Here is a 26,776-nt window from a genome sequence, read left to right on the forward strand (position 1 = left end):
CACAGTTTGCTTTGCTTTCATTCTGTCTGACTTTTGAAGAGCATCCATCACGGCAGTGTAGAGATACAATTTAGGTAAAGACTACTGTGATATTGCCCAGTATAATTAGAGGAAATGTCTTTCATCCACTGGACTGTCTGCGCTCACAGATGCTCCGGCCAGGGACGGCTGGATAGTAAAGGGTGGTGGACGGCTTACTTCTTCTGCCTAAAGTATCTGAGATGTTTAGAAACCCCACACTCCTGGAGGAATGTGTGGAAGCCCCACCAGGAATCCATTTTGTTTCAGGGTTCCTGCAAACACAGAAGTCCCTCGCTGCAGATTAGCTGGATGTGTCAACAGTAATGGAATCTCCCCCCTTTCTGTCTGTGCAAACTTTGACTAAACACTGAAAAGCCTCAGAGGAAAATCTCCGTGTGTCCTGGAGCCTGCTCGGGCCAGCAGTGAGCACACACACCATCCATGTCGGCAGTGAAATGATCTCTAAATGTTTATCTTCCTGAGGAGCTCTCACACAGAGTCCTCAGAAGTTCTGTGCAGTGTAAATCACCTGCGCTGTGTGTGTGTGTGTGTGTGTGTGTGTGTGTGTGTGTGTGTGTGTGTAGTCTAGAAATCAGAAATAAAGCACCAGCAGCAGTGTCAAAAAGCTCTGTGATAACCATTTACAGCATCACATAAATCACCATTACATGCAGAACACACACACACACCCACACCCACACACACACACACACACACACACACACACACACACACACACACACACACACACATACACACAGAGAGAGGGAGAAGGGGAGGAGATTTAAATGGCCAGCTTGTGAAAAGGTAGTGTGGGGCAATTAGAGGCAAGTGTGTGTGTGTCTCTGCCGAGTGGAGCCGGGAGCAGGAGTGAAAACTGAGACTTATCGGTGCAACTTTGTGGTGCTTTTATTTCGTAAGCAGCGGATCAACACTTCAAGATTTCTGGACTGAACAAAAGTGCGCTTCTTCTTATTGTTTAGTTTTGGCAAAAACTGGACATTATTGGACAGAAAACTATTTCGATTCACTTGTTTTTAAATGTGAATATAAAAACAGAGTTGCCCTTTTCTTTTCTTTTTTTCCCTAAAAGTATTATTTTATTGCCCCAGCACCTCAGCCAGTTCGCCTCTGGGACCTTATTCATTAGTAAGCACTATCTACTTCATCAGGTTACACGCGGCAGAGGAGCTACGTGACTCTCTGAGCATTTACACCAAACCCGGGAGCAGATGACTTGGAAATTCTCAGTCAGCATCTTTCCCGCTTTATGAGTATTTTGGGACTCTTTTGTTGGATTGTTTTATTGTGAGCACCGGGAGCCGCCGCCCCGCCTCTCTCACTCCGCACACTTCGCGAAATGAAACTCGGTTTTGTCATCGAGACTGCGGTGGCGCTTTATCTGCTGCTCTCACCTGCACAGGTAAGAACGACTCCTATAACAGAAAGATTTCATCTCTACTTACTAGATACCGTGGGTCCTTCGTGGTTGGAGTAATAATAAAACGTGCTTATATATTGTCAGACATGTTAATAGTTTTTCTGTGGGTCCCAATGTGCCCGAGTCAGCACTGTTACACTGTTAACAACCTAAGTGATAAACTATCCCTCGCGCTTTGGCACCTTCACGCCGTTTCTGAATGGGCGCCATCCTGCTGCTTCATTCATAAGGTGGAACGTGACAAACTGCATCACTCTCCCCGTGGAGCTCGCGCTGCAAAGTGACTCACTGTTTCATTTGGCGAAGATTACTAAGCTCATAATTACAGCCGCATCTTGCGTTAAAGGCCAGTTTCACAGACGTGGATTACGTTCATTGCCTTAGGATCAGAGTTTTTTTTCCCCCCCTCTTCTTCTTTGTGTAGATTTCCATCAAGGAAATGCTTTGATTTCTATTTGATTTAGGAACTCCTCAAACAAAGGATGTTCCATGATCTGCATTATCATTCTTGCATTGTAATCTTGTTTTAAAGAAGTGTTTACAGGTAAAACAGGTGTTAATCTACAGTAGAACCCTTTGAATGCAACAGTTTTTCTTTCTTTCTTTTATTTGCATGATACAGGCAGGGTGGGATATCAGGACAATGAAGATGACCATGCAGTGTGTGTGTGTGTGTGTGTGTGTGTGTGTGTGTGTGTGTGTGTGTGTGTGTGTGTGTGTGTGAACTCTTTTGAAGCTTCTTTTCAGTGCTGGTCATATCGCTGTCAGGCGACAGTGCGTTTGTACAAAGCAGTTCTATTCTCTGTTGCCTGGCATTGCCTTTTAGTCTTTTAATGAAAATATGCCAGAACAGGACTGAGCTGAAACTGGAGTGAGGCCGGCCGCTTTCAAAGGCCCTGTGTCACGCCGTAGAGACACTTGTAAGAGGATGTGCCTCGGACAGCAGGACTCGTGCCAACTAACGCTAGGGCTCTTGAACCCATTCAGTCTCTGATTTCCTCCCAAGGTGGCTGAGAGCTGGCAGCTGTCTCTGATGGCTCCTCATGTTTAATGCAGAACCAGGCCGGCCCTGCATCCATTCACTGTTAACTGTCAGAGTCTAAAAGTAACGCTGCAGGAGTTTTACCTTTTTTCCAGGCTGGAGCCCACGTATAGACACGTTAACAGACTCAGGCGGGCTCTCTAGTTTGAAAAAAAAAAAAAAAAAAAGCTCCATGTCCCACCAGATTGTCTAAGTGGAGACTTTGCAGCTGTTGCTGAGTTGAGGGTGAGTGGGAGAGGCATGGGATCACCACATCTACACTAATCCTCATAATCAGCTCATGGCCTGCTTAGTCAAAACAGGAGTGACAAAATCCAGGGCCCTCAACATGTAGTAGGCTAAATGGCCTCCCGCTGCCATGAAGACTGACAGCAAATGTAAACGGGTCATTTCAGAGAGTCAGCGTCCACTCTGTCATGCTGATGATCTATGATGAGCTCGGCTTGTTATTTCTGAGGTCTGGGACCTTCTCTGACCCCTCAGTTGCCATTAATGTTATTTTTTAAAAGGAAAGATTGTTCTATTTTCCTCCTTCACTACAAATAAGCGTCTTGAGGTTTTTATCCTCGAGTATGTTTGAGGAACTAAATATTTCACATTTTAAGCAAACAAGTGACACTGACACTAGCAGCTCTTTTCTGCTCACAGTGACAAAATGAGACTGTTCTGCTGGGTGTCTGTCTGTCTGTCTGTCTGTCTGTCTGCCAGCTCCCACAGTAAGCTGTCAGACTGGAATACCCAAGTGGAAAAAGCAAACATTGGCCATGCGGTCGGCAATGCTATTTCCAAATGTCTTTCTTTCGGATCCTTTACCCATAAATATGTGCCACTAATTGACAATGAATGATGATTCTTCATCACTGTTACAGCTGGATCTGCCGTCAGAAGCCTCATGACTCATACAGTCATTCATGTCCGCTATGAAACGTGGAGCGGCCAAGAGAGGGTGGGGTTTAGTTTAACTTCTTCATGGTTCTTCTTGGTTTACTACCAAGGATTTACAGCAGAGTTGAGTCCAGTGTGTGTGTGTGTGTGTGTGTGTGTCTCTCTCTCTCTGTCTGTGTGTGTGGAAATGCTCTCTCTTTAAATATGCTTGCTGAAATGACGTGGATATTAATTATAGTTGCATTATATTGTTTTCATCATTGTATCTTCATACAGACTTGTGGTTGTAATAATAATAACAACAATTATAATACAAATAGTATGTGTCTTGTCCTTTTTGGGGGTTTTGGTGAACTGTTTGTTAGCCGTGGCTGCAGTTGTAATGAGACATCACCGCTGCTGCTTTAATCTTGTTTTACTGAGCTGGCAGCAGTGTGTGAGACACAGCACTGGGCCAGCAGCCACTGCTGTGATAGTTTGGGAGGAATAGTGGAAATTATATTATGGCAAGTAAAGTGGTCAAGTACAGGCATGTGCTTGATGGGAGTGAGGAAGAGTTCAGCTAAATATGTAAATGATTCATTACAGATTTCTACATAAAATACCAGGGTAATTAGGTGTGATTTAGTTAGTCATGTTTCGCAATAGATCATTGTTGCTAAATGTTGGGGTTAATCCAAAATCAATATCGCAGCAGATAAAATCCAATTCCAAATAATCCTCCATGACTCACGTGTGCATTTATGATCTATTCTCATGAAACCCTTCAGGTCCTATGTACTATATACAGTGTGTGGCTCTTGACTGCGGGTGGAAGCACCTGGCTTTCCCTTCTGAACAATGGTGGCCTCTCTGTCACCCGATCACCAGGCTGTCTGCTGGAGAATATGACATAACTGCCATCCACCGGCTATTTCGCTCACATTCCTTGACACTCTCCATTTTCCTGTTTGATGTATTATTGTTACTTCCTTTGTGTGTGTGTGTGTGTGTGTGTGTGTGTGTTTAAGCCACAGCAGTGTGACTATCACTTCTCACATTGTCTGCGCTGCAGATTCAGGGAGTGTTGCCAGTTACTGCGCTGTACCTGTTGCCTCCTGCCCATTTCACAACTTCCACCAGCTTATAACAAAACCCCCGGAATGCCATTTACTGTATATGGTATTTATGTCACTGTGATATATGAATACAGGTGAACCCTTGCATTAACACAACCAAACCTGTCTAATGTCAGTCGCTGTTTCCAAGAAGAAACCTGGAGGAGATGCTTCAGTACTGGGAATTCAGCTCAAATCCTCAAAAAAACGTCCATTATATTAAGAAATCAGCGAAGGATGAGAATTATAAGCCTCTTTGGAATGAGATTATGAAATTCTTTGTTGATGTCTCTTTTTTAAAATACAGCATTTCCTTTGAATAAAACCACAGAAACCAAATATGGGAAAATCTTCTTTCACAACTCATTTTTCTTGGACTCATCACTTCACCAGTATGCAAAAGAAAAAAAGAAAAGAAGCCACTGAGTCTTATACCTTCTGCTCTCGTATCTGTGTTAGTGAGGATGTGACGCTACGCAGGTGTTTCCTTCACATCATCACCAGCAGCAAAACAAAACTATATGACCATCTGCATGCGACATATGTGCCCGTGTTTGTGCTCATGGTGTGTCTTTCTTATTTAGTAAGTGGAAATGACTTTGTGACTTCATATTTCCAGTTGTTGCAATGAGGGTTCATACAGTAAGCAGAGAGTTTCTGAAATACCCAACAGCAACAGAAAACACCACGTGTGGGTTTCAGCTCTTGTCAGGATGCAGCTCAACTTATCAACAATCAAAGTGAATACCCCCAGCTTCCCTCTGGGTCTCTTCCTCTCTCATACACTTGAACATCTTCACTAGATCAGATGTCTGCCATGCAACAGGGAGTAGTGACCTGCTGACTGATGGGGCTTTTATTTGCATTGTTGTGGTATTTCTCTGGAGTTGTAATGTCCCGGCCCAGGGGAGAGTCTCAATCTCAATCAGGAAATATGGATTTCTCCTTCCTCCTGTGGAGGAGGAGGAGGAGGAGGAGGAGGAGGAGCGTCGCTCGGGGCAGCCCTCTACTCAGCGAGCTTTAATCTCCCATCTGGATGTAATTTACTGTGGTTTACACAGGGAGAACAGCGTTTACTGTAATAGAGACCACAATTACCACCGGTCAGCCTTATCTCAAGACCTGTGTCGTGTGTGCGTGTATGTTTGTGGACAGGGTGAGCGGTTATACAGTGGTTGTGTGTGTAATGTGTGTGTGTGTGTCTTTGGGGGGACATTTGTGCATGCATTAATGGACTTATACAGAGGAAACAGTGTTTATCTAAATCAACATTTATATGGACCTTTACCTCTCCCCTGTTTTTATACTACAGTAGGCTACTCAAAGAAAACATGATAGTTTGTAACTAAGCTTACTGTCAGGGATAAAACTGATCATTAAAGGGGATAATAATCTTTATCTTGATAATTATTGGAGTGGAGTAATCTTACATTCACATTTTGGGAAATACTTGCATTCACTTTATTGTTGAGATGCTGATCGGACTAGCAATACCACTCTCATGTCTCAGCTCGGGCCAGGAGATGGTTAGCATATGTTAGCATAGAGACTTGAAACACCGGGAAGGGCCGGCTGCCCTCTGAGTTTTCATTTTACAATCGGTAAGGTGCCTGGCTGGCTACATCTTATCTAACTCGTGGCCCAGTAATTTCCGGGAGTCTCGTTGTCACCATGAGGCCAGTCAACCAGCAGGGACTCCAGGAAGTACCTGCAACCTGCCAAGACAGTATGCTACATACTCATAACTCTGGTTCTCAAAGGCTCCATTCACCCAGATTATTTGAGAAATTGTTGTAGCACATCTACCGCATACTCTGTTGAAGTTTGCCGGTGTTTTGGCATCGCTCTGTGATCACAGGCCCTGACCTGACCACCCTAGAGACCCAGCTGGTTACTGTCAGACCTGTAATGGCACCGCTGTCATTTGCAGTTTTACCCCTCTCGTGTATACAAAACAGAGCCCGTCTTTCTTTTGTAGCGGTGGAGAATAGATACAGTGACCTGCAGGCCCCCGTGAGAGCTCTGAGAATTAATGTCGCGGTCATGGTGTTGATGATGTGGAATCTGGCTCTCGATAAAGGATGGATGAGGGGGATCAGTCAGGCAGGGAGGTAGCTCTGTTTCTCACTCGTCTAGCTGTCTCTGTGTTTGTATTCATTCTCTCTGCTCTAGTGCTCCCTGTCCTGTGTGGTCCCATGTTCAGAGTCGAGTTTTAGTCAAAACCAGGACAATGCCCTCTCTGGCTGGCCTGCATGTTCCAGGTGCTTCACTGGCCTGGGTTACAGCCAGACCTGGGCCTTGACTTTTATTTCTGTCATTGTTTTCTGCTGAACTTTTCCGTATATCATTCATCTCCGCAATCACCACACTCAGTTCAAGAGCCACAAGCCTGCATCTCATCCAAAAACCGTTTATCCACTGTAACCCTCACCGAATAAGGTTAAGTTTGAACCTTTGCAGAAAGCATTGTAAATAATGGCCTTATGCCCAGTAGCTGGGATTATTGTTTGCCAGAGTCAAGAAGAATTGAGGAGCCAAAACTCAGTCTGGCTTCTTCTGATTAAAATGAAACCCAGCGCATACTGTAGCAAACCTGACAACATACAGTAAACTTTATCAGTTTTAGTCCTATGACAGTTTTCGCTGCATATTGCAAACCTGCAGTCAGCCAAGTTCAATCACTGGACTAAAGTTATAATACACTTGTAAAATAGTGAAATACACCTCTACAGCCATAGTAGCTGAAAGGTTTTTAGGTAACTATACTCAACCAAATTATGGTGATGATGTTGTAGAAAGGTTTATTTTTTTCCAAACTGCAGCAACCTAGTATGCTGTTGACTCATGGAAATTCCTGAGCAATACAAGCACATTGTGATATTGATACTGGCACTTTTCACCGACTTGGCTCTGCTGAAGTTTTGAAGAGCATAAATGAAATCTGTTGGCACTGTCAACCCCAAGGGGCACGAACCAGCATGTCAATCATTTTTTTGTGAGGAGGAGCTCATCAAATATCTACAAACTCCAAATAATCTTCAACCTATTGTGATGAAAAGCTGAATCTTTAGCTTGCTATGTCAACATATTGTACCCTGCAGAGTTAAAAGAGATTAGTTCATGATAATAAACAGGATTCTTCAAGTTCCTTTTGTTCCACTTATTTGGAAACAGGACAGGCATTGCTCACCATTTACAGTCTGTGTTTTGCAATCCAAAGGAGAAGAGAAACCTCGATGAATTAGTCTAGTTTTGCATCACCCCCCCCCCTCCCCAGTCACCCAGGAGAAGGAGTCTCATCTATTTAGTGTAAACTGTCAAAAAAAACCCTGCCTCCATTGATTTGCAGCGCTTTACACTGTAGAGTATACACCCTGGCTCCTGTCCAGATCTTTTTTGGCAACTGACCATGGTACCTGCTGTTGAATTGCCCATCCCCCTCCCCTTGCTTGACCCGCAAAGTTGAAAAACCTTTTATGACCATTATCCTGGGTCCCCATCATGTTTTATTTTTGCTCCCTACGCACACTGGCCTTCCTCTGACAGATGGAGTTAAGCAAGGAGGTTAAAGATGACGCAGTTCAGCTGTGTGGGAGTGGAGAGCAATGGGGCCCGGGGCCTCTGTGGCCTGACAGCAGGAGCCCAGGGACACAACAGGTCCTCTGATCTGACCCAGAAGACGGAGCAAAACTCTCAGCTAGCAGCTTACAAACTTACGCTGGAGACTTCAGAAACATAAGAGACTTCTTTTTTCTTTTTTTTTTAAAGCAGCTCTGCAGTCAAGCGTGACGACCCATAATGCCGCAGTTTCATCACCGCTGTAACTGCTACAGATGTTTGACTCTAACCTCTTCTGCTCCAACTAACTGCAACTCATGCTCTGCAAACCAGTCTGGTCAGGGGCAGCGCTGATTCACTACGCCGCTTAGAAAAACTTTTCTGAGAAGCAGCCGTTTGAAGAAGAAAACAACTTGTTCAACTATGGGACAGAGACCAGAGAGGCCAGGGGGATCATGACTCTCATTACATATCCAAAATGCTAATAATCCAATGAGAATGACTTTTAGACAGGAATCTTCTGGCCCAACAGTAGTGCTGAAAAGATTACACAATTAATCAATCACAATTTTGCTAAGAGATTAGGACTCATTGAAGTCATTTATCAAATGAAATGACCAAGTGCCAGTCACAGTAAACGTTGCTGTCTCTCATTTCATGACTCGTGCCTTTTTTCGAGCTGTTTTTATTATTATTGTACCATGTTTGGTCTGTGGAACATAAGATGAGCATTTGCTTTATCTGTCACTACAGCTTATTTAAAAATAAGTAAACAATATAACATTAGTATTATATAAAAAATATTTCATGTGATTCTGACATGAAACATCTGTGAGCACAAAACGTGTTCACGCCTAACTACAATGACCCCCAGCTCTTTCCCATTACATCCTTTATTTTCAATGTAAATGTGCTGAGCACTTTATAGGCTTCAGTTCACATCAAATATCAGATTTGAACACGACATGATTGACAGTGCCAGTTGGGTTGCTTTGAGTGTTTCTGAAACTGCAGACCTCTGGGAATATCACAAACAACACTCTATAGTTTTTTTTTTTTACTCAGATTGGTTCAAAAAACAAAAAGGAACCAATGAGCAGCAGCTCTGCGGACGGAAACGCCTTGTTGATGAGAGAGGTCAGAGGAGAAAGGCCAGACTGGTTGGAGCTGACAGAAATGCTACAGGAACTTATATAACTGGTCTTTACAGCTGTGGTGAGCAGAAAAGCATCCCATAATGCGCAACACGTCGAACCTCGAGGTGCATGGGCCGCGCTCAACAGCAGAAGACCACGTCAGGTTCCACTCTTGTCAGCCAAGAAGAGAAATTTGAGGCTGTGAGTGGGCACAGTCTCACCAAAACTGGACAGTTGAAGACTGGAAAAAAGCAGCTCGGCCTCAAGTAGTCTCAATAGTCTCATGAATCTGGTTTTCTGCTGAGGCACACAGATGGTAGGGTCAGAATCTGGCATCAACAGAATCTACGAACCCACCGTGTCAACAGTCAAAGCTGGTGCTGCTGGTGGTGGTGGTGGTATAATGGTGTGGGGAATATATCCTTGGCACACGTTGTACCCCTTATTACTAATAAATCATGGTTTGAATATTACAGCCTTTTTGAATATTATTGCTGACCATGTGCACCCGTTCACGGCCGCGATATTCATCATCTCCGGCTACTTCCAGCCTGATGATGCAGCAGGTTAAAAGTCGCTTCAAACTGGTTTCATGACCATTACACGTAGTCTGGTGTTCTTCACTGCCTCATTAGTCATTACATCTGAAGCCAGTAGGGGATGAGTGGGATGTGGTAGAAATGAATGTGCAGCTGACAAATGATGTGACGCAATCGTGTAGTAGAGTCTCAGAGGAATGTTTCTAACAATGTTCCTAATAATATATTATTTTAGATATTTATTTTAGAGTTTTTTCTTTACACAGTTGTTGTTACCAAATAAGGTTTTATTCCACTCTAGTCACTCCACCTCTGCTTTTTGCTCTGTAGATGTTTAGTCAACCATCCAAAGCAATGTGTTGATATGCTGTTGTTGTTTTTTTGTTTTTACAAACTCTGTCTTGTTGTTGTTTTTAGTCAGTATTAAAAATGTGGCCTTGTGAAAGGATTTCTCCCCCACGCTACAGATGTTGTACATACAGTATAGTGCAGGGGGACACAGAGTAGAGGTACTTCGTTTGCCAAGACTAAAAGAATTTATTGTCAGGTCAAGTGAAGTCAAGTTTATTTGCATAGCCCTTAATCACAGTTAGTCACAAAGGTCCTTACACCGGCAGAATGAAAACAATAAATGAAAATGAGGCAAGGCAATGTCTGACATAAAACCCTCTGAAAGGGGTCACCGGGGAATGAAGTGAAACCATTAGAGTGAAGTGAAACCCTGAGAGGACTACACACAGAAAGTGATCCTGCTCGTGGACAAGTTTATACACATAGTGATGCAAAGTGGTTTTCCTTCTCTGTCAGAGCTGAATTAACTCCTAGTCACCATTAATCACAGAGTTACATACTGTAAGGATGGAAGAATGACTACGTGAGGATCCTCATGCAGCCTGTTATAATCTGGCAGCGTCTTGTGGCCAGCTCACTCTTCTGTTCTCAACCACAGGAGGTTGCCAAAGATGCTTCCACGCCATGTCGAGGCTTAACCCGTGACCAAGGTCAGAAAATCCTCCCCACCTCACCACATTCTTAACGGCAAACCCCGAGGCCAGAGCCAAAAAGCCCTTGTGATGTGGGGCAGTCTCATGAACACCCGTAGACGTGAGGAGAGGGAGCAGATCATATGCCAATTAACACTGGAAAAGGATTTGTTTTATCAGCCTGGCAATGCAGAAAAGGATGAAAAAAAAATATATAATAATAATAATCGATGCCCCGGAGAGTGGAAGTGACTTTTAACAATAACTGAAACTGAACTGTGACTTTCCCATGCTGTGCTTTAAGAATATTCTGCAAGTGGAGCTTATATCCTGCGGTGCTGCTGTAAAACCAGCACAGTTCAGTGAATGCCACTCTGTAGTAAAACTGTTCTGTCAGAAGAACAGCTGTACGCTTTGGCCAGATGACCAGCCACTTTGACAAAAAAAAAAGAAAAAAAAGGTGGGGGTTGGGGGGGGGGGGGGGGTTGCCTCAACAGTTCCCCTAACACAGGGAGGACTGAGCCTAAGTGTCTGACTGGAAGCTCTTGTATCTATTGATAGGAGGGTCTGTGTCACGCTATGTTCTGCTGCAGAGGGGACAGATAGCACCCAAATACACAGAGCTGCCTGACACTTATCTCAGTGACAGTTTTACAGGAACCTCCGAAATGTTTGTGTGAGTGTGAATGCATCATCATCATCAAAGCAGGACATTCCTCTTTAATCACATTGTTTGGGAGAAAAAAAAATGGCTGAGTATAGCACTGTGCTGACAGATCCTATCCTCACTCTCAAACTAATTTTGGTACATAACAGGAAGTGGATGCAATTTAGCAGCGGACAGATGGTGTAAAAAACGACAGTCCCAACTTCCATCATCAAGGAAAGTCCTTGTCTGTCTGATTTTGTATCGTATGACACGTCTTGTCTCAAGAGTTTCGGATAATGTTACAATCATTTTCTACACAGGCAGTGATACATTATAAATTTCTTCAGGTATGTGTGTGTTTCCGTGTATGTTTGTGTGTGGCAGAGACACTGATATGTAACACCAGTGATGAGGAGGGATTGCGGAAGCAGGTTGTCTGCCGCCTGTCCTGTGCTGTCCGCTGGAGGGTATTTTGTTAAAATGTAGATTTCCCTTCCTGAGATGGAGTCAACTAGAGGTTTTGTGTTTTCCCAGGCGAATGAGAAATGCACTCTGTTTATCATGGGATGATGGGAAAAAATCAAGACGGAGGAGGAAACCATCAATGGGAAAATAAATAGAGAGCTGAATCTTACACCACAGGAAACAGGTTTTGAACCTAAACAGTTGGGCACACAGACAAACGTGACATATACAGTACGAGGGACAGAATCTGCTGCTTGCTTGTCAGGAAGAGTTTTCCTCTGCAGAGCAGGACAAAAAAAGCTGCATGGTCATCCATGTAGTTCCAGCTTCCACCACTAGAGGACAAAGATGCAGGGTGCTGTTTTCTTATAGCTAGAGGATATTTGTCACAGGAATGTGTTTTTCATGTATAAAAATGTGGATGAAGGTAACAGGATGTAATTTATGTGAACATGTGTTTTTGTTACGTTATGTTTGTTTCGATCAGTTTCACTGTCCACTGTTTAATTTGGATTATTTTTTGTGTCTTTTGCAGAGTCTACCTTTTGCAAGCATAACCAACACAACTGAAGGTAGGAATGTTCACTTGTTTCATTTCTCAAATAGTTAATAAAATATTTTATGGCAAGAGAATCAAAAAGGATTACTTTGGAAAAATAGTTCACTGATTCCAGTCCTGACAAAATACTTTCACACAGAGGTGTACTACAGTACTCACCCACACTGCATTTGTCACGCACTTTTCACGAATATAAACGACTAAGCTCGCAAATGGAGCGTGAGCATTCGTCAATTATTGGATTTTAAGAAAAACAGGATATGTCTGGACTAGCAGGGATTACTCAGCTGCTAAACCTTCTCTCCTCGTATCCTCTGTCTACCTCACATCATTATAAATTAATGCAGCATAAAGTGAAATCACTTCTTTGTTATAGACTTGTGCAACTTGCAGACAGAAAAGTTTAAGAGGACATGTAGCAGACGCACACGTCAGCCCAAGGAGCAGTAACTGGCCAGTGAACTGGCCCTTTGCGCTGTACAACATTACAGTTCATGGCCTCATCTCCCTACCGTAGATGCTTCCCCAGCAGTCCCCTCCCAGCCTGTCTGCTTTTATAAACAGCTGTTGTGGTGTCAGGCTCCATTCGGTGACCTCGGGGGTCAGTGTAGTCCCAGAGGTGCCTGCGGGGTAGCTCAGCTCCAGCTCCAGCAGGGTTCTGTTCATGGCCATGTTTCCAGTGTTTGTTTTCTCTTCCCTCTATGTTTGTTCGGCCGTAGTCATCTCTATTCCTCCCACACAGTCTGTGCAACTGGGACACTTTCACACATATACTCCCACAGGAAAGCATACTGTACATTATACAAACATTTTTACTTATAATGATAACAGGATACACACTGGCGCATTGCAACTGGTTTTAGGTTTCTGTGTACATGGAACGAGCATGGCATTGCTGGATTACTGAGATAGACACTGATACTGTGTGTGTGTGCGATAGCATCATTAACAGAGGAGTTTGCTTGTTTGTATTTTTTCCTGGCACTTCTAATTAAGCTTCATAAACACCTCCACATCCACAAACCCAGATAAGTTGTCCGCTGCACTTTGCGCTGTGGCAGTAACATAGAAAGGCAGACATGTGATAATTATTCCAAACTGACCCATTCTCAACCTCTAATTTCTCATCAGCGGTGTTAATGTTTCAAGAAGTGTGGGGTCGCAGCTTCTGCCGAACCATTGAGAAGCTTGTGGAGGTGGTGCAGGAGTACCCGTCGGAGGTGGAGCACATCTACAGCCCCTCCTGTGTGCCTCTGGTGAGGTGTGCAGGTTGTTGTGGGGACGAAAACCTGGAGTGTCATCCCACACACACGACGAATGTCACCATGCAGGTACGAAAAGGGTCGGGCTTAGAGCACAGGTCTGCTGTCACTTTACCCACTGTTTTTGCTTCTGTTGATAATCTGACCTCAATTTTATCCCTCAGCTGTTGAAAATCAGGCCATCAGAACCGGGTCAGGAATATGTTGAGATGACTTTTGTGGAGCATCAGACATGTGAATGTAGGTAAGAAAACAATAATTTAATCATAATTTGTGATATAAAATACTCATAAGTTTGCAAATACCTGTTCTAGACATTACATTTATATATCCTATAAGCAAAGTAATGCTGCAGAGTTGTATTTTTCTTTAAACATGATGAGGAAGTTTCTCATAAACTGCCAAAATAGGCTACACCACAACTTCACTGACAATATGTTTCACTTTTTCCCAACACATGATAATGTTTCTAGGAAAATATCTTAGACTGGCTGAATACCGAAAATGGATATACAAAGATGAGACATCTTTAGTTCATTAGAACTTATCTGAAACCACAATATTTTTCTAACTTTACCAAAAAAAGTGCTAGGAGTGCTGGGAATGTCAAATGTAATTTCTGGGGAACAGTGTTGGAAAATACTTGTGATGATAAGTAATACTGCACCTGGATAATCTCTCTAATTTATCAAAACATTTCCTCCTCAGAGTCAGGAAACCAGTTGTGAAAGTTGAAAGGTAAGAACACGAGCAGACTGTTTCTATCATCAGTTTGTTAAAAAAGAACCACTTTCCATCTGAGTGAACAGAGGCTCAGTGTTGTTTTCGTTCTGGCTGTAGGAAAAGACAAAGAGAAAGAGGAAGAGGAAGGAAGAGAAAGGAGCGACAGAAAGCGAAAGAATGCGACAGGTGATGGCCCAGTCTTGGGAGAAAGAGTTCAGATACTTTCCCAACTATCAATTAACAACATTAAAAATGCATCTGTGTTTTTTTTGTGTCCCTTAGGTGCCAGATCCCTCGCAGGTAACTGCAGTGGTGACCCAACCCCCTGTTGCAGTGTGGCTCATTATTTATTTCCAGCCCAGTGACAGCATCAGGAGTGCCCTCCACTCATCAATCAGAGCTGCGTCTGCGGCCGAAGACTCAGAAAGCTGGGTTGTACTGCTGACATGCTCTCCTGCTGATGGGCAGAGTGTTTGTAATGACAAGGTTCAACAGGAAGTGTGTTTGTTTTTTTTAAATTGGTGGAAACACTGCTGTTACACACCAGATACAGTGGATATCCCTGGGAGCCAGTGCAATGTAGAATTAAACAGACTGATGCCTTTTCTTTTATACCTGCTATTACTGTATCAGATATTATAATTTGTTGACCTCTGTGGTATTTAAAGGTGGTTATGTTTAAAATCTATATTTATTGATACAGCTGAATATATTTGGACCAGCAACCTGTTAAACGTTTGTCATTCTTGTTCAAATTATTATCCAAGAGTTCTTGACTTGTCAAAGCAATACAGTATATGATGGAACGAGTGTGCAGATGCTTTGTCCACACAGTAATGAAATGTCTCCCTCTAGTGTTTATGGAAAATGTGTTCAACACTGCTCTATAAGAAAGATTTTTTAGGTCAAATATACAAATAAGATTAGACAAACAGGGTTTGTAAATCACAAGCAATCACGTCATCAGCTTATAGGTGATTTTTATCAGTCTTATAAAGTATCAATCCCACTGTCCCTCCATAGCACCATGTGACCAGGCATGAGCTGGAAGTGTTCTATTGCAAATTCACACTCAATATTTACCAGAAAAGTTCAAGTCGTCCGCAGAAGATTATATATACATAAATATATGAAATTGTCAAATTGTTATAATCCAAATTGTTCTTTGAAATCTCCCTATTATTGCTTGTTTTGTTGGGCAGGATAGAGTAGTAATTATAGCTGCCTTACAGGTAAACTAAAACCTCAGCTATTTGGAATAAGTTTATTATAATAGAAAACACACACACACACACACACACACACACTAGGAAGTGTGCAGTAGGCTGCACGGCGGACGTGACAAAGCCCAGTAGGAGAGAGGGCAGATCAATAATCAATACTCTAAAGCAGCCCTGATTTGATAATATTGATGCTTTTTGAAGAACATTGATCACAGTTGTTATTATTTTGTTTACTGTGGTTACAAGCTTTCTGCAGTTATATTAAGGAAAAATATTTCTCTTTGTGTGGACCCTGGTGACACATGAGTCACACACGCCCACACCACAGGTGTCTTCCTGTGTCTGTTTATGGAAACACTGCAGTGAGGAAGGGATCAACTGAAGTAGTTATATAAAGTCATGTCCTTTGATTTGTTTTTTCATGTACTAGCCTACACAAAGAAAATGTCTATGAAAATGTCAAAAGTAACGTTTCTACTCTTTTAGCATTTTAATTCATTTAAATATTTATTTTGTAATTAAATTGTTATGGTTGTCAGCTTGTCTTGTGTGATTTATTTTATTGTAACCCCTACAAATGAGTAAACTGATTATTCTATAGCCTACATTTGACATACACATTTTCAAATTTTCACAGGCAATAGCTCGTTATTGATGTTTTTTTGTTTTTCCATATGACGTACATCTACAGTAGAGTTTTAGCCCAAATGAGCTTGAAGAGCCACATATAAACCTGCAGGGGCCGCACACGCTGCAAAACCCCAAAACCCAGCGCTTCTGTTGTCTCATCATCTGGATTAGACCCGTTTCCCTGGCAACGCCTTCGCCCAGTCACGTTTATTTCTGTAACTCTGCCCTTCTCATTGACTTAAAGGTCCCCCCCACTCACTTTGCTCCACCCTTCGGAGGCAGACGAACACTGATGTATAACCAACCCCACCGAGGCATTGTGTTTGACAAAAAACCGAAGTAATACGTTGGATAATTACATACTTACATTGATTGCGGAAAGAGAGGAAATCTATCAAAGTTTCACAGGAAAACTGCGGTTACCTGTAAGACCTTACTTGAGGAATAAGGTTGTTGGTGTTCATCCCAACAAGGCGTTGCTAGCGTTAGCTGGGAGACGAGTGTAACTGGAGGCCAGCTATAACCTCGGGTGCCAGTATAGACGGATACATGTTTTCAAGGAAAAGACGCATTGGTAAGGACTGTAAAATAATACCAACAGCCGAATAATTATGCTATCTTTGGTGCAGTGATGAGCTGGTTGCAAAGCTAAAGCCTAGCCTAGCTAACTGAGCTAACAGCCAGCAGGGCAGGGGCAGGGCAGTAAACACAGATTGCGTGGATGCAGACAACAGCAAACGTGACTGCTGTTATTAATGTTGCATTTAAGGAACTGGCATGTTTTTATTTATAGCACAGTAACGTTAGTCATCCTCCTGACCATCCTGACAAGCTCAAATTAACCAGTGTTTGTCAAGTTTTTAGCTGCTAGATAACGTCAGTTGACAAAGTTGCTTGTGTACGCAACAACAACCGCTGGCTGCATGAAACCAGTTCAGACTGCCGATGATATTTATTGTTAACCTTTAAGTCTTTTCTTACTTACCACATATCAGTTACATACATTTTATGACGGGGGATGGCGAAAAAAGCACATCTTACATTAGCTAATGACTGTGTAATTAGCCAGGCTAATTGTGTGGGAGTGGCAGGCCTCTAAACACCAACCTGAAATAATAATATTGCAAGTTCTTGACTTTACAAAACTTAAGCTAAACTAATTCGTTCTCATCATTAGCATTTCTTCAAAAGAAGATGTGTATGTGTAAGTTATATTGTTTTGCACAAAGCACAAATACGACATGCCACTAAGCCAACACACACTTTTAATATGATAATGAGTATTTTGTGGAGGGATGTAAGTAAGTATTAATAGCAGGGTTGTTATATTTACATGTGTTAGATTATACCTGACTACTGTTTCTTATTTTCTGGTCATTTGGTAAAAAAAAAAAAGTTGAGGGATCATGGAGATAACACTGACCTGTAAATGATTAATAAACAAAGATGAAATAGTAATAATTCAGTCAGTCCTTAATTACCCTTACTTTGAGATATCAAAATGACAAATGACGATAAACTAAACCAGAAACAAACCAAATTGTAGTTACAAGTTGACTGTGTCTCTTTACTTTTTTATTTTATTTCACTTTGTCCATCAGAAAATCAATGCTTAGATTTTCATCCTTTAACTCTGTATTTTTCCAGAACAGACTAGGGTGACGATGAGCAACTTTAGTAGACCCGACAGACACAGGACACCGGCGTTCACCAGGGCAACACTCCTCGGAGCATCCAAGTCTGACCTGGAGAGAGATTCAGGCTTTTCAGGTTTGATTCAGTCCTAATTTTGTTTCACAAAGATAAACATTTGAGTGCCTTATTACGCTGAAAGCAAGGAGTTTCACATGGTGGAATTGATAGTGCGGCACACGTTGTGAAATGGTGTTAGTCTCTAGACAGTAAATGTTTAAATGTTTTGTGATAAATTACAGTGAAGTCATAAACAAGGTCATATCTAATCAAAATGGGGGATCTAGGTCACATTCTCTATGTAGGCTATCCTCTATTGGGGCAGTTTTTCTGATGACCGTTATTTGCACCATCAGGGCAGACCTGGATTTGGTATAATCCACCTCATCGGGTTGATAGTATACTCAAGAGGTGCTTATCTGCATCTGCCACTGTTTTCGTGGAGATTCTATTCTTCTCAGTTACAGTGCACAAAAGAGAGGGCAGTCTGTCGCTTTTAGCCATGATGACACCCATATGCTTGTCTTCTCTCCTCAGATGCCAGCTCAGAGTACTTGAGTACAGTCGACCTGACTGACTCCGAGGATGCAGGAAGGACTGGGTCCATCTATGGCCAGGACCCGAGTGGTCCGCAGGTGGCTCTGATGGGAGGCTCATACGCTGGGCTTTCTCCAATGATCATCATGAACAACTTTGTTCTAAATCAGGTAAATACAGCGTTGTATGTTCTGCCCAGAGTTGTTTGTTTCATTACTCCTACAGTAGAAGATTCGGCTCAGCTTGTTTGGCTCTGCACTCTTTATATATGCTTTTCGATTCAAACCTTTAGTGAAAATGAACAGCTTGTGTCACTGTAGAAGAGGTGGATGCAACAAGATGATGCCGTTAAAAGAGTAGTGAAAAAACATCATAGAAATATGGCATTTATCTTTGTGCTTTGTTTTGTTTTCATCTGCTGCCAGAATCTGTATCTTCTGGAGGGTGGAAACCCCGGTGGACATTTACGTCACAATTATTTAACTGAACCAGTCAATTTATTGATACATAAACTTCTCCACCACAGCCTAAAGATTATTTTAAATCTCTGGCAAACCTTTTTATTTTTTTTAATTATTTTTTTTCCGGCAGGCTATTAACTTACCTTGTGCAGATATTTTCCCCTCAGTTTCTAAGAAAAAACTGACTTGTTATGTCAACTGAGTTTTTTGATTCAGGCTTTTCTCTCATAGGATCATAGTTTAGTCATTCTTTACTATGAATTCATTGTTGAATTTCCTTTAGCTAGGGAAGAGGAACTATGCAGGATTTGTAGTTTAACTATGCTACATTTCTACCTTAATTAAACAGCTTTGGAGTAATTGTGATGGTTTAATAAATGGCTTAACTTGTTATGAGGGAGACTGGACGCTCTTTGCCTTCCTCTTATTGCGTCTCTTGGCTGAAAACCAACCTTGCAAAACCGCTCTCGTCTTTGCGCACCGCGACACAAACACACCCATAACCCGTAATTTCTTATTTACGACAGATTGAACTACACACAAATATACACATCGTAACATCATGTATGATATATAGTGTTATCTACCGCTCTCTTCATTGCTTTCTGGCCAGCTTCGTTGTAAACAAATCCACATGGCCGGGAGGACTCGGGTTAGCAAAACAGCGGAAAAGCGACCGGACTTGCATAGTTCCTCTTGAAGTCTTTCTGGTCATTGTAGTTTGAGTGTTATTTTTATTTGCAATGCACTTTGTTTTGAGTGTTTTTTATTTTTTATTTTTACATGATCCATGTGTATAATACATTATGTATTGTATTATAGCGTAATATTTTAATAGGTATTTTTTCCTCCCTATAGGCATCTTCAGTGGCCCCAGCAGAAAAACAGTGGGGTTTTCCTTCGCCCTTGGAAGTGGTGCCTCAATCACAGGTGGTTCTTCTCCAACCAATGGTTTCAAACGGCAGCAGCAGCAGCAGCAGCAGCAGCAGCAGCTGCTCTCCAAAGACTTGCTCTGAAAACACTCGACAATCAAAAGGCTACATGCCCATCCTCAAGTCATACCCCAGAATCGCCCCTCACCCCACAGACGTGCACACGAAGAAGGCAGGATCCTCCAGGATGAGGGGGCACTCAGGGTATGACCAGCGACAGAGGAGGCACCACCACAGCCACAGGCCCTACAGCTTCCCGAGCCCACAGCCGGCACTGCAGAGTCCAGCCAAACCCATCTCCATGCCTGAAGCATCAAACGACCAGGCGCAGGCGGTCGAGAGTCAGGAGCAGCTCGGTGACAGCTCTCTCTTCTCGCTGGCAGGAACCAGCTCCCTCACCCCCTGCACAGATGAATTCGGGATGGAGCTGGACAGTGACATTCTCCATGCTGACAAATACCAGGACGCCCTCTTGATGGACAGTAACAAACTGAAACGTTTCAGCAATACCTACAATATTCTCAGCAAGTCTGGTTTGCTGGGAATCACCATGCGTACAAAGCAGCTGATGAAGGAGAATAAGCACACCCAGGGCCAGCTGCAGCAGCTCCAAGAGCAAACCTCTCTGCTGCTGGAGGCGCTGAGCAGCAGAGACCCACAGCTCTGGACTAAGCTCCAGCTCTCTCTGCAGGATGTGGACAATGAACAGTGGGGGGCTAAAGCTCAGAGAGTCCTGGCTTAAAGTATGAATTATGGGTGCACGTGACCAGCAGTTCTCAATCAGTGGGACAGAAGATGATTTAACGAATTAAGTAAATATATCAAATCTTTACAAGAAAAAGCTTTCTCCTCGTGAAATAGTCAACGCAACATAAAGCGTTATAACTAACCCAGCAATTACAAAACTAAACCTTATGCTTTCATGCTTTTGCAGGAGGATGGAGGTACAATAATTTTACATTTGCAGATTCAGAACTGCTGGTCTAAGCTCCAAACAGCAAGATGCACCACATCCACTATTTTCATGTGGGAGATAGGAAGCATGTTTTCATTTAAACCCTTGCCTATAAGAAATCTTCTTGCCTCTGCTGTTTCAAAATAGCAAGTATCACTTGCAATAGGGCTATGCCTTCTATACTTTGAACTCTAATTGCATAAATGCATGCCTTACAGCACATGTGAGGACAGATGCGGTTAATTCATACAGAATATGCCTCGAATGTGATTTCTAGGGAGGAAACATAAGCATCATTTTTACTTTTTAGATCAAATAGACGACCCAGTATGGATTAATGTGGCCTGCATTCTCTCTCTCTCTATTGACCTGCGTCTTGAGTCACTGAGGTTTTTTTTTCTATTTCCTTTGTTAATATATTGTATAGTTATGTGACTGAACAGAGAGATATTGTCTGTATCCAGAAGTGGATCACTCACAATTAAGCGTGTTGTTTTGTTTTTTTAGTATAAAGTTGTTAGTTGGTGTCAATATTATTTATTTTTAATATTGTTTTTGACCAAGCTTAAAGCTGTTTGAATCATATAAACAAAGTAAGAAGCACATTATAACAAGTTTGCCAGTTCACTGGTAAAATAAACTCTTTTTCTCAAGATACATTTGAAGAGGAAGGAAAAAACTTAAACTGTAGCAAGTGAAGTGCTGTAGCTAATAATTGTCTTGACTTTGTATATGTTGCTGCTCATTCTTCCTGCAGTTTTAAGCTTAATATGAATATGATGTAGTGTTACTCAAACCTTTAAGACAGAAATGACAGCTAAATATTCTCATTTAGTTTCCTATTACAAATTCTTGCACTTTAGGTACGGAATTACTGTCATTTTTAGACAAAATGTTATGACTTATATCTCTATCTGAGCATTGAGTCTTGATAGAATAATGTGAATATAAATGTTTAACTGGATGCCTGTGCCTTTTTGAACATGTTTATGTTTGTATTTCATATCAACATTTGAGCAGCTTTGATTTCCGTTCTTCTTTGTGAGCTTTATGTGGAAGAAAGTTGAATGTATTTAAATGTCCCCAAAGAATTCACGTTCTTTTCTGAAAGTGTAAAACAAACTTTAGCTGTGCCAACATTATACAGTCAAAGTTGCAGTGGAAAGATAATCATAAAGAAAAATGAAGTCCCAAATGGTTCAATTTTAATCATGAGATCAGCTATTGTTTTATCCATTTTTAGACACTTTAAACACTGCTGTTACAAAATTTTCTAATCATGAGAAGTATCAGTAACAAATCAGTCTTGGTTTTAAACGAGGAAAAGGAGAGTGGCAAACATCATCATGAATATTGCTTTTCGCTGTTATTGTGAAATGTGCTTTCTGTATCACTTTTAATCCGTTTGACTAATGATGAATTCTCATAAAACTTTTGGGTTTGAGGACTACTTCCTCTCTGTCATTTATTGAATTTTCCTCCATGTGTGTCACTTTGAAAAACAAAAAACGGCTGCTTGTGATTTGAATACTTTTATTGGTATAACAGGAATAGACAAAATATTTCTAAAAAGTATACTTATTGAAATCCAAAACATCTTTGACACAATGTTGAATATGTCAGTAGCTCTAGCAGCAGCATAACAGTGAAAAGTCCACACTAGTCTTATAGAGAAGGCTCTATCATTAGCAGTATAACCTCATCTTTGGGGTCATCAATAAGCATGTAAGACACAATCTTATGGCACATTGTGAATAATACCCTGGATAATAATATGGTAATCATTTTCACATTTCCATCATTCACCCGTTCTTCTAAAGGAGCAGATTACTGTACCTTTATCCAACTGTCTGACTGAGTGAGTCACATCCTTTTGAGTAGAAAATATCAACACGTAGCAGTGTATTGTATTGTCTAAACAGTGGTGTCAAGCCTGGCAGTTGATGCTATAGACACTGTAGTTTTCTCTGTCTGCTAGCCCTTAGTGTCAAAGTGAATTATTGTTGTAAAAACTGAATTTTCCTGAATGTCACATTGTAGTGTCCTACAAGGAAGTCTGGAAGAGCGACGTACTTTGACTGATAATCTCAGAGCGCTGCCACACGGCGGTCAAATCAAAAGCATAATACGAGTTTGCAAAGCTGTGAATGCATGCACCTACGCAAAGCTGTCTGTGTAATGTAAGCATGTCGCTAGAAGTGCATGTAAAACGTTTTGTATCTCAAAAACAACCAGTTTATTTGTCTTAATATTGCCTTGTAAAAAGCTACTTAGAATGATAAACTTACACTATGCACTTATTCAAAAGTTTCACATTGCTTATATGGCTCCTGTCCTTAAAGGAATGTATACTAACAGCTAACTATTTCATGACTACTTTATAGAAGTCATAAAGCGTCCATTTAGTTTAGTCAATCACCACACGGATTCCCTGGAAAGCATTTTCTACAACTTGTGCGAGCTATTGGGAGCTATTGATATGACCAATATGTGGTTATCACTCAGTCTTGTTTGTGTGCATCTATGTCATCTGAGCACATCCCCGCTGTCTGCACAGGCACGAGAAGGCCGAGGATCCAGCGGGTACCGAAGACATCCTTGAGGTTGGTTCTCCAGGGGCTGCGGTTCTCCACCAGCTGCCCCCTCTGCATCTGACACCAGGTCTGTCCCCGTGCCACCAGCAGCACCTGCTGGCAGCAGAAGCCGGCGCAGACCAGGCCGATGCCCAGCCACACGTACAGCATCAGCACCACGAACAGCTGCAAGCCTGAGATGGTTCCTGTGAGGAGAGATTGAGAGGGGAGGATGTGAACAGGGCCGGCCCCCGGTTGTTTAGGGCCACAGCCGTTAGGTGGGGGGCCACATGATCAGAAAGGTACCGGGGTTCATCAAGTCATTTAAACATCCTGAGGTCTGCACGTGCACGCTATGAGCTTTAGGCTATATGTAATTTGAAGTCAATATTCAGCTTCTTTTATCTCACATTGAGACTTTTGGTGAAAATAGAATGGCAGAATGACAACATTTGTGCTCAAAAAGCAATCTTACAAAGACTTGTTTTCTACACGTATCTATTACTGTATTCATATCCTATTTCAAGCACCAAAAACAGTTCATTCTCATGACTGAAGGTGTGTTTTCACAAGGGATTTGAAATTTTTCAAAAAGCAGACCTCAAATTTCCAGCATTTGACCTAAATTATTTCTTTATACAGTGTTCTAGGACAAATTGGCGTCAGTGTGCTTACAGCGGAGGTTCTAATATTTAGACATAAAACACTTGAGTATTGTTACATCTGCAAGTATCTTAAAAAGATACATTTAAGAAAATATGTTAAATTCGAGAAAATGGCCTCAAACCTCAGAGGGTCAACATGTCTATATTCAGTTTTAACCAGTGATTTGGTGTTTGTGCTTAGAGTGCAGGGCCACAAACAAAAATCTTGTTTAGGGCCACCAAAATCCTAGGGCCGGCCCTGGATGTGAATTTCTCAGAAAACCATGTGCCTCATATTATATGATCATCTTTGAAGTGGAAATACAACACCAGGCAGCAACTCACCCATGAAGAAGTAGCCGGTGGAGAGGGGGAGAAGAGTGAGGAAGGTCAGCGGGTTCTCGAAGGAGATGGAGTACTCCACTGTTAGAAAGGCCACGCCGAGAACCAAAGAGTACAAACATGTGCATGATGTGTAGATGCAGAACATGATGAAGTAGCGCATGTTTTTGTTGCCGATGCAGTTCCCCGTGAAAAAGCAGTGGTGGTCCCTCTTCAGGATCACCTTCTTGCACAGTTTGCAGAAGTGACGTCCGTTCAGGAGGTAGTGGGCGTCCACTTTGTCCGAGCAGTGTGGCGAGCACACCGGGACCACAGTCTCGTTGGCACTTTCAGCAGGATATTTGATAGTCATTATGTAATTTCCCAACGCGTTGAACATCAGGAAGAGGAAAACAACTGTGTGGAGAGTCGTGGACACCCTCGGTGACGCGTCCACGTTGGGGAATATTGTTGGGATGAAGAAGCAGAAGTGCAAAATGAAGGTGACCGCTGTGGCTGTGAAGAAGTACGCAGGTGCCACAGCGTTGAGAAGTCTCAACTTTAACATCCTGGTGAACATGTCTGCATGAGAGTGAAGAAGACACAGCAGAGATGTGAGTAAGACAATAAGAGGTCAGTATGATAGATCCAAATACAACAGCTGTTTCTATGTTATGGCTTTTACATATCACCTTTAGATTTTTCCTTTCCAATCTTAACAACTAGGTCAGTATTATTCACTTAAAGCAGTGGTTCTCAACTGGTGGGTCGGGACCCAAAAGTGGGTCGCGGACCCGTTCTGGATGGGTCGCGGACAGCTGGTCAAAAAAGTAAATCATATTTAATGCACATCTGATGTTGGACATGTCTTTCATTTTGAAAAATAACTTATATTGAAAGGCACACGAGACACGTGAACACATGCAGTTGTAATGCTCCTCACTTTCTTATTATTTGCTCTGAATGCAAAGATATCAGTTTCTTATTAATGTGGTCTGAATGCAGTGAATCTTGTTTTGTTTTGTGGGTCTTTATTTTGTGCAATTTGATATTTATTCACTTTTGTGAACATGCTCTGAATGCAGAGATGCATTAGAAGTCAAATATATCATTTTGTTGGTCTCCATTTTGTGCAGTTTGATATTTTTTTATTCACTTCCGTACATGCAGTTGTCATGGTCCTCCTCAGTTTCATTAATGTGCCCTGAAATGCACTTTGCTCAATAAAGAGCAAAATGAGTTTTTAAAGGCTTAAAAAAAAAATCTTGGTTTGAATTCTATAAAAGTGGGTCGCGACTTAATGACCATGGGAACATGTGGAGCCCAGAGTGAGACTAGTTGAGAACCCCTGACTTAAAGCATCGATGTGATGTAATGTCCTATAAGGTTATAAATATTGTATGTCCTGGCTGTTCTGTCTGCTCTGAGGAAAAAACTCATTTCTGAGCAAATGTAGGTCTGGGGATTCTCAGGGGCCACTGAGAATACCAAGAATATCCCAGCCTTTTTCACATGGTATCTGCTGACCTACAGTAGGTACCAACACACAGTGCAAACCGCACAGTGAAAACAAAACTGGGTCTTTATGCTCTTGAACAGGGGTCTTCCGCATGAAAATACCGGGGAGCTCCACTGCATGCCCCAGATGACACATGAGAGCATTTTCTGTTACGATCTATGTATGTAGGGCTCCTTGATCCCCTCTCCTTAAATTCAAAATCAGATCAAACCGGTGCAACTGAAGGCGCCAATCATTGTATTTCCTTGAAGACGCATTTGAAATTATTATGTAGGCTAATATTAGAAAAAGACCGTGCTCACCGTGTCCGGGGCTTCCCACCTACCTGCAGGTGTCAGGGAGCAGAGGAGCAGAGGAGCTGTCCTTTCAGCACCACGGAGCTCGGCACGTTCATTCAAACGCAGAGACGAAGGTGTTGTTCAATCACATTGACGTCTTTTTTCATTAAAATGGTGTCTGCTGCTTTGTCTACCGCCGCCTGTTGGTCTGGATGCGTCTGTTTTCTTTCCTTTTTAATATTTCTGAAACGTCTACGTCTACCTACATTTACTATAGGAGAATATGACTTGTCAAGGCAGAACACGTCCATAGAGATAGTGAATTAATCACAGCACAAAACCAGCCAGTTTGTGTGGAAATAGTGTTGGATGAAAGATTGTTCTTTATTTTTGTTTTAATTTGGCTTTAAGAAAAAAAAAAAGAAGAAGACAAAGAAGAAATGAATGTGTTTTCACCTGTATCCAGTGTCCACCCACTGAATAAGCGGGGCAATGTCCTTTTAAACATTTTATTGTTTATAGTGATTGAAAAGATGATCAGGTCCATCAGGTCCAGGAGAAAATGCCTAAATTAAAAATATATAGCCCACTGTATATTTAAGAATGAATTAAATACATCAAAAGAGCAAATCTCTGCATAACAGTGTAGTT

The 26,776-nt window shown here is 42.0% G+C and overlaps 3 protein-coding genes across 5 annotated transcripts; 2 read left to right on the forward strand and 1 right to left on the reverse strand.

The window, feature by feature from the left end:
• The first annotated feature begins 798 nt into the window (after positions 1 to 798).
• pgfb (placental growth factor b) lies at positions 799 to 16,117 on the forward strand. Its single transcript, XM_085767244.1, has 7 exons — positions 799 to 1,444; positions 12,352 to 12,388; positions 13,507 to 13,706; positions 13,802 to 13,881; positions 14,346 to 14,375; positions 14,484 to 14,546; positions 14,643 to 16,117. The coding sequence occupies exons 1-7, from the start codon at positions 1,382 to 1,384 to the stop codon at positions 14,662 to 14,664; spliced, it is 495 nt and encodes a 164-aa protein (XP_085623370.1). The 5' UTR covers positions 799 to 1,381; the 3' UTR covers positions 14,665 to 16,117.
• A 480-nt stretch (positions 16,118 to 16,597) lies between these two features.
• Positions 16,598 to 22,234, forward strand: cipca (CLOCK-interacting pacemaker a). 2 transcript variants are annotated; one of them, XM_085767640.1, is made up of 4 exons: positions 16,598 to 16,787; positions 17,861 to 17,983; positions 18,443 to 18,612; positions 19,762 to 22,234. In XM_085767640.1, exons 1-4 carry the CDS (start codon positions 16,763 to 16,765, stop codon positions 20,575 to 20,577), a joined length of 1,134 nt encoding a protein of 377 aa, XP_085623766.1. In that variant the 5' UTR covers positions 16,598 to 16,762; the 3' UTR covers positions 20,578 to 22,234. The 2 variants fall into 2 exon arrangements, with proteins under 2 accessions (XP_085623766.1, XP_085623767.1); XM_085767641.1 differs by having other exon boundaries at positions 16,667 to 16,787; positions 17,866 to 17,983.
• A 50-nt stretch (positions 22,235 to 22,284) lies between these two features.
• zdhhc22 (zDHHC palmitoyltransferase 22) lies at positions 22,285 to 26,325 on the reverse strand. Of its 2 annotated transcripts, none has more exons than XM_085767865.1 (3): positions 26,150 to 26,265; positions 24,353 to 24,910; positions 22,285 to 23,569 (listed from the first exon to the last, which is right to left on the reverse strand). In XM_085767865.1, the coding sequence occupies exons 2-3, from the start codon at positions 24,906 to 24,908 to the stop codon at positions 23,292 to 23,294; spliced, it is 834 nt and encodes a 277-aa protein (XP_085623991.1). In that variant the 5' UTR covers positions 24,909 to 24,910; positions 26,150 to 26,265; the 3' UTR covers positions 22,285 to 23,291. The 2 variants fall into 2 exon arrangements, with proteins under 2 accessions (XP_085623991.1, XP_085623989.1); XM_085767863.1 differs by having other exon boundaries at positions 22,286 to 23,569; positions 26,173 to 26,325.
• Between the last annotated feature and the right edge of the window lie 451 nt (positions 26,326 to 26,776).

Source organism: Trachurus japonicus, chromosome 22, assembly GCF_045865225.1.
Source record: "Trachurus japonicus isolate A0001 chromosome 22, Traja_1.0".
Classification (NCBI taxonomy): domain Eukaryota; kingdom Metazoa; phylum Chordata; class Actinopteri; order Carangiformes; family Carangidae; genus Trachurus; species Trachurus japonicus.